This window comes from Tachypleus tridentatus, chromosome 9 (genome assembly GCF_004210375.1).
Source record: "Tachypleus tridentatus isolate NWPU-2018 chromosome 9, ASM421037v1, whole genome shotgun sequence".
Classification (NCBI taxonomy): Eukaryota; Metazoa; Arthropoda; class Merostomata; order Xiphosura; family Limulidae; genus Tachypleus; species Tachypleus tridentatus.
Window position 1 is genome coordinate 46,082,597 of NC_134833.1, and position 8,198 is coordinate 46,090,794.

General features: G+C 30.4%; 1 protein-coding gene across 5 annotated transcripts in view; it reads left to right on the plus strand.

The window, feature by feature from the left end:
* Positions 1-6,804, plus strand: part of LOC143225188 (uncharacterized) — a 109,687-nt gene extending 102,883 nt beyond the window's left edge. For all 5 annotated transcript variants that reach the window (XM_076454164.1, XM_076454163.1, XM_076454166.1 and 2 more), the window contains one exon: positions 1,351-6,804. In XM_076454164.1, the coding sequence (XP_076310279.1) occupies positions 1,351-1,464 (114 nt within the window). In that variant the 3' untranslated portion in view covers positions 1,465-6,804. The remainder of the gene's footprint in view (positions 1-1,350) is intronic.
* Positions 6,805-8,198: the final 1,394 nt, after the last annotated feature.

Below are 8,198 nucleotides of genomic sequence, written 5' to 3' on the forward strand. Positions count from 1 at the left end.
TAATAGTTAAGGAAATTAGTTATGCTCGTTTTAGTAACAGAAATACGATAAGGCTATAATGTGATGCATTTTTATTCATTGTAATAATCTTCCATGGTTTGTAAATGACCATAAAGATCGTTAAATAATGATAATCATCAAGTATTCAAATTGTGTGAATTTATTACCCTACCGAGACATCATGTAATAAGTTTATTTCCAATAATTATACTTCTAAGAAGAATGACAGTTAGCTTTCACAGTAAGCTTATTGCGTCACTAATTATCTTTTTTTAATCTCATTAGTATTATGATTCTACTTAAATATACCACATGAGCTGTTTGTCTACGTTCCTAACAAGTTTATTTTAATCATCTATAGAATTCAATTGTCTATTAGATTTTCCATATTTGTTTAAGTAAAATATCATGTCATTCTAGTTAAAAATCATAAATGCATATATGTAAATTTAGGACTGATATCACACACATTAAACACTTATTGAGAAGACAAAACCTTAAAGTTTAGATAATGTTCTTAAATCAATTATTCAAAATTATATTTAATCATTTATAGTAAACCCGTATAAAAAAACGCAAAACAGTCAGTATGATAAATAATATGAAGAACTTTTTAACATTGAATGGTACTTAGATCAACGAGATAATACTGATGAATGAAGAATTAGTTATTTTTTCTAATCTACACGTTATTGTCATCCAAGACTAAATCATTTAGCGATAACTGCACCCTACTTATCATTTAAGACTTAATCACTTAGCGATAACTACACACTGCTCATCATCCAAGACCCTAAATCATTTAGCAATAACTACACACTGCTCATCATCCAAGACCTTAAATCATTTAGCAATAACTACACACTGCTCATCATCCAAGACCTTAAATCATTTAGCAATAACTACACACTGCTCATCATCCAAGACCTTAAATCATTTAGCAATAACTACACACTGCTCATCATCCAAGATCTTAAATCATTTTGCAATAACTACACACTGCTCATCATCCAAGACCTTAAATCATTTAGCAATAACTACACACTGCTCATCATCCAAGACCTTAAATCATTTAGCAATAACTACACACTGCTCATCATTCAAGACTCTAAATAATTTAGCAATAACTACTTCATCACGCTTTATTGGATGTAATCCAATCAGTAATGACTATAAAAGTCCCAAAAACTTTGTTCAACTGGGTAATTACAGTAAATTATGACATTATGATTTTAGAAAAATTAGTTTGGATTTGATTTTTCAAAATAGTGATTTGAAACGAGTTTGTGTTATTTATAGAATTTGATTTTGTTGTTTAATCACACACTTGAACATTTTAATATTCTACAGATATTATTATATTCGACTATCGAAGTTCCACGGATGTTTTACAGATGGAGATTCGTCTTGAAGAAGGGAGAAGATGGTGGTTGTTTATTCTGTGAAGAAAATAAATTCATTTAATAATTCACTTATAATGAAAGAAATACTTCGAGAGAACAAAGTATAAATCAGTAAAATTGTTTTAACGGTGTATGTGATGTAGCCTCCAACTCTTGAGCTACTCTTTTACCAACGAATAGTGGGATTGACCGTATAATTATAACGCCCCCACTTGTTTAGTGCGATGGGGACTCGAAACCGCGACACTCAGAGTACGAGTCGAACGCTTTAACCCACCTGGCCATACCGGGACAATATAGATAGAGTTCAGGACCACGGATATTTTAAACTAAATTAATATACATAAAAACACTTGGGTAATCATGAAGTATGCTATATAAATAACCAAACTGTAACAATGTGCAATGAAACGAATCAATTCAAGATCATACTGTCCGTTTACGTTTTATGAAATATGAATCTAGAGATTCAATATTTTGATTTAGGATGGAAAACACTCCTCAATGTATATTGTTGGTTAAAGTAGTGTATGAATAGGGATATATGTAACCTATAAATTACACAATGCAAATAGTGAAACTGCAGTAAATGAAACATAAAATATTAAGTTTACGTATTTAAAGGCATTTCTTGTTAGTGAATATGTAGATAATGAAAATGAAATTATAAACTGGAAAGTTGACCATAATGATAATATAAAAACAATATTATATTAATAAATTTAGAGAATGAAATAATAGTTTTTTTATTATTTAAAATAACATAACACATTTTGACAATCTTGTTCAGAAAAAGAAAATCAACAACACCCTGTGGTGGTTTGACACATAACAAAAGATCTCTTCGCTCAATTGACCGCACCGCATGGATGATCTCATAGTTTACCCCTAGTGGCACATTTTATGGCTAACTTCTCTTTGATGCCATTCTATGTAACTATAGTGTGATAGAGCGCAAAATCCTTCACTCTTGGACGGTATCCTTTAATCTACAGTAACCGACGACTTCATGAAGCGCTTCCGTTTGGCGGTATATAAGAGTCCTAACTGTTATGCTCATGTTTTTGGTACTCTACCAACAGTTAGAATCAATATATATTTTCCTATAATTTTCAAGCCATAAACCATAAGCAATTTTTGTACAAAATGCAGTCCTTCCTCATGATTTTGTTTATTCATTTAACTTTATTTAGATATAATTATTTAATTTCACTAAAATGTATTAAATGTATGTGAATGATCGCTGACTATATTGAACCTTCCATTGCATTGTTCAAACTTTATGAAGTTAAGTTTAATAGCCTTAACTAAACATATTAAATTAAAACTATAATTTAGCCTAGCAAGCTGGTTATAGTAATGTATGTGAATGATCGCTGACTATATTGAACCTTCCATTGCATTGTTCAAACTTTATGAAGTTAAGTTTAATAGCCTTAACTAAACATATTAAATTAAAACTATAATTTAGCCTAGCAAGCTGGTTATAGTAATTATCTGCTAATGTAATAACATGTAACAGCAAAATATGTCTCAAATGTTAAAAAGACTGATAGACGGTGTATTCCCACCGTAATTTGGGTTCTACTTTTCAGTCACCTCCAAAACATAGGATACATTTTATAATCTCACGTTGTAGCTTGTATCCTAGGAACTCTTTTTTAAAAAAAAATGTGCAGCATATTTTTAAAAAAGTTTGTAAAAATATTTCATGTTAATGTGTTTTGGTTTATGACTTAAAAGTTTATGGTTATAATATAATTAATCAGAGGTTAGGATTTACTGTTTTTAACGCAGTCCTTCCTCATGATCTTGCTTATTCATTTAACAACACTGAGATATAATTACTTAATTTCACTAATACATATATACATAGATATATTATTAAAATTTTGGTCACCTTTTTACTAAATATTTCACCTAGAAGTGAACTATAAGTATTATGGTCATGTTTTATACACAGCTGAACATCCTCTTCCCTATGCAGATCAAAATCTGATATGTCATTATTATCTTCTGTACGTTAAATTTGTGCCTGGTATGGGCTGGAAGTGTGAGCGGTCGACTCATAACCTGTGGTTGCTCTGATTACTCTTTCAGCCATGTGAATGTTATAATATTATGGTAAATCCACTTCTCGTTGGTAAAGAGTACCCGGAAACTTGGCGGTGGTTGATGTTGACTATCTGCCTTCCCTCTAGTCTGTTAGTTCATAATTACAGACGACTTAGCGCAGATAGCCCTTGAGCAGTTTTTTTGCGAAATGAAACCAATAAACTTTAAAACAAAAGATAAATATAATGTAATAGGTTTTTATCATATTCTACCTTTATTATCACTTATTGCTTGTTTTCAATATCATTTCCTAATTAACATGCATAGTTCTTTTAATTATTGTAGAGTGCTTATTTTATTATTCTTATAGTGTATTTATTTTATTATTTTCATAGTGTGCTTATTTTATTATTCTTATAATGTATTTATTTTATTATTTTCATAGTATGCTTATTTTATTATTCTTATAGTGTATTTATGTTATTATTCTCATAGTATGCTTATTTTATTATTCTTATAATGTATTTATTTTATTATTTTCATAGTGTGCTTATTTTATTATTCTTATAATGTATTTATTTTATTATTTTCATAGTGTGCTTATTTTATTATTCTTGCAGAGTGATTATTATTTTTACAATTCTTATAGAGTACTTATTATTTTAGACTTTTGAGCCATTTTTATCAGATATCAAAAATGTATATAGGATGAATTAATTTTTTCAGAATTTAAAGCTGAAGCTTTTATTTCTGGTTTATGATTAGACGTAATTAAGCAAATAAAAGCTACACAATAAGCTATATGTGCTTCACTCAACAGGGATATTGAAACCTGATTTTTAGTATAGTAAGTCCGCAGACATAGTGTTGAGCTACTGTGGAAGCTGGTTTATAACTATGTTTAGTTAAAAATAGCAAAACATTTACAGATTGTAGATTGCTCTCGTCACACCTACTTTTGAAAAGCTTTAAAGACATAAAATGTCGCTAAGCCGCCAATGTAATGCCTACATCGAAATAAAGACCTGTACTATAACATAGGCAGATGTTTAGCGTAAATGATGTACTTTGTCTGCTATGTTATTGGATGAATATCTATACTTTATACAAGTGGGTAATTATTTATGCCGATATGTTTATTTATAAAGTTGTATATATATATATATTACGGGATATTATAAATTATCAAATAACAAGCAAAAGTACATGTTCCTAGAGACAGAAACATTTAAGTCAATTTATCTGTTAAATTATTTCATAGAGTTTAAAAAGATCATTGTTTTTGCATTCTTGGTTTCACTCCGAGTTAAAACTTTGAGCTACTTATACTACCAACCACGAAAAGTAATTGTCAAACATTTCACTCATCCCACAAGAAACTCAACAATAACATCTGTTAAATTTACACTTTTATTCTTTATTTTACGTCACATTTTCAAATGTGAGTAATTCTTAACAGCTGAATGTAGAATATCCTGACTGCGAAATAAAATTTGTCATCGACACTATTCATGCATGTAAAATTTTCCATCAACATTATTCATGCCTATAAAATTTGACATCCACATCATTCATGCCTGTAAAATTTGGCATCAATACTATTCATGAATGAAAAATTGGACATCAGCATTATTCATGCATGTAAAATTTGACATGAACACTATTCATATGTTTAAAATATGGCATCATCATTAATCATACCACTAAAAATTTGTCATCAACATATTCATACATGTAAAATTTGACATCAATATTATTCATGTCTATTAAATTTGGTATCATCGTTATTCAGCGCTGTAAAATTTGGCATCAACATTATTCATGCCTGTATAATCTTCCGACAACATTATTCACGCCTGTAAAATTTGTCGTCAATATAATTCATATCTGTAAAATTTGGAATCAGCATTATTCATGCATGTAAAATTTGACATCCACATCATTCATGCCTGTATAATTTGGAATCAACATTATTCGTGCTTGTGAAATTTGACATGAAAACTATTCATATCTGTATAATTTGGCATCAACATTATTCGTGCCTGTAAAATTTGACATCATCATTACTCATGAGCCGGCATGGCCAGGTGGTTAAGGCACTCAACTCGTAAACCGTGGATCGGAGATTCGAATTCCTGTCACAACAAACATACTCGCCCTTTCAGCCGTGGGGGTGTTATAATGTGACGATCAATCCCATTATTCGTTGGTAAAAGAGTAGCCCAAGAGCTGGCGGCAGGTGGTGATGACTACTTGCCTTCCCTCTACCTTCACACCGCTAAATTAGGGATGGCTAGCACAGATAGCCCTCGTGTAGTTTTGCGCGAAATTCAAAACAAACAAAAACCAAATCATTATTCATGGCTGTAAAATATGACATCGACATTATTGATATCTGTAAAATTTGACATTAACATTATTCATATCTGTAAAATTTGACATGAACACTATTCATTACTGTAAAATCTTCCAACAACATTATTCTTGCCTGTTAAATTTGATATCAACATTATTTATGGATGTAAAATTTGGCATAAGCATTATTCATGGCTGTAAGATTGGGAATCAACATTATTCATGCCTGTAAAATTTGACATCGACATTACTCGTGCATGTAAAATCCCACTATTGGTAAAAGAGTAGCTCAAGAGTTGGCGGTGGGTGGTGATGACCAGCTGTCTTTCCTTTACTCTTATACTGCTAAAATAGGGACGGCTGGCGCGCACAGCCTTCGTGTCGCTTCACGCGAAATTCAAAACAGTACATGTCAATACTGTAAAATTTGGCATTTTCAGTATTCATGCCTGTAAAATTTGGCATCAACATTATTCGTGCATGTAAAATTCGACATTAAAATTTGTTATGCCTGTAAAATTTGGCATCATCATTATTCATACTTGTAAACTTTGGCATCAATATTATTCATGTCTGTAAAATATGGCATGATAATATTTTACATTACTCATGCTTCTAATATTTCACACGAACACTATTCATATCTGTAAAATTTATTATCATCTTTATTCATGCCTGTAAAAATTAACATTAACATTATTCACATCTGCAAAATTTTGCATCATCATTATTCATACCTGTAAAAGCTTCCAACAACATTATTCATGTTTGTACAATTTGACATCAACATTATTTATGTGTATAAAATTTGGCATCATCATTATTCATGACCATAAAATGTGACATGAACACTATTCACATCTGTTAAATTTGGCATCATCATTATTCATGTGTGAAATTTTGGCGTCAACATTATTCATTAACGTAAAATTTGACATCAACGTTATCCATGTATGTGAATTTGAAATAAACGATATTCATGCCTGTAAAACCTGGAATCAACGTTATTCATGTATGTGAATTTGAAATAAACGATATTCATGCCTGTAAAACCTGGAATCAACGTTATTCATGTATGTGAATTTGAAATAAACGATATTCATGCCTATAAAATGTGACATGAATACTGCTCATATCTGTAAAATCTGGCATCGTCATTATTCATACCTGTAACATTTGGCATCAAAATTATTCATTTATGTAAAATTAACATAAAATTATTTATGACTGTAAAATCTTCCAACAATATAATTCACGCCTGTAAAATTTGTCACCAACATTTTTCATGTCTATAAAATTTCGCATCATCATTATTCATATCTGTAAAATTTTCATCTTCAGTATTCATGCTTGTAAATGTTGGCATCAAGATTATTCATGCATGTAAATTTGATATTAAAATTTGTCATGCCTGTAAAATTTCACATGAACACTATTCATATCTGTAAAGTTTGGGATCATCATTATTTATGGCCTGGTGTGGCCAGGTGGTTAAGTCATTCGACTCGAAATCTAAGGTTGTAAAATTTGGCATTTTCATCATTCATACATGTAAAATTTGACATCAACATTATTCATGGTGGTAAAATTTGGAATCAACATTACTCATGGCTGTAAAACTTGACATTAACATTATTCATACCTGTGAGATCTTCTAATAACATTATTTACACCTGTACTATTTGTCATCAACATTATTTATGGCTGTAAAATTTGGCATTTTCATCATTCATACATGTAAAATTTGACATCAACATTATTTATGTCTATAAAATTTAGCATCATCATTATTCATGGCTGTAGAATTTGGCATGAATATTATTCATATCTGTAAAATTGGACATCAACATTATTTACGCCTTTAAAATCTTTCAATAACATTATTGATACCTTTAAAATCTTTCAACAACATTATTCATGCCTTTAAAATCTTCCAACAACATTATTCACACCTATAGAATTTGTCACCAACATTACTCATGTCTATAAAATTTGGTATCATCATTAGTTATGGCTGTAACATTTGGTATCAACACTATTCATATCTGTAAAATTTGGTATCAACACTATTCATGTCTGTAAAATTTGGTATTATCATTAGTTATGGCTGTAAAATTTGGTATCAACACTATTCATGTCTGTAAAATTTGGTATCATTATTAGTTATGGCTGTAAAATTTGGTATCAACACTATTCATGTCTGTAAAATTTGACATCAACATTATTACCGTCTGTAAAATTTGGCATCATCATTATTCTTGGCCTGGCTTGGACAGGTGGGTAAGGCACTCGACTCCGAGGGTCGCGGGTTCGAATTTCCGTCACATCAAATATGCTCACCCTTTTAGACGTGTTGGCGTTATATTGTAATAGTCAATTATGCTT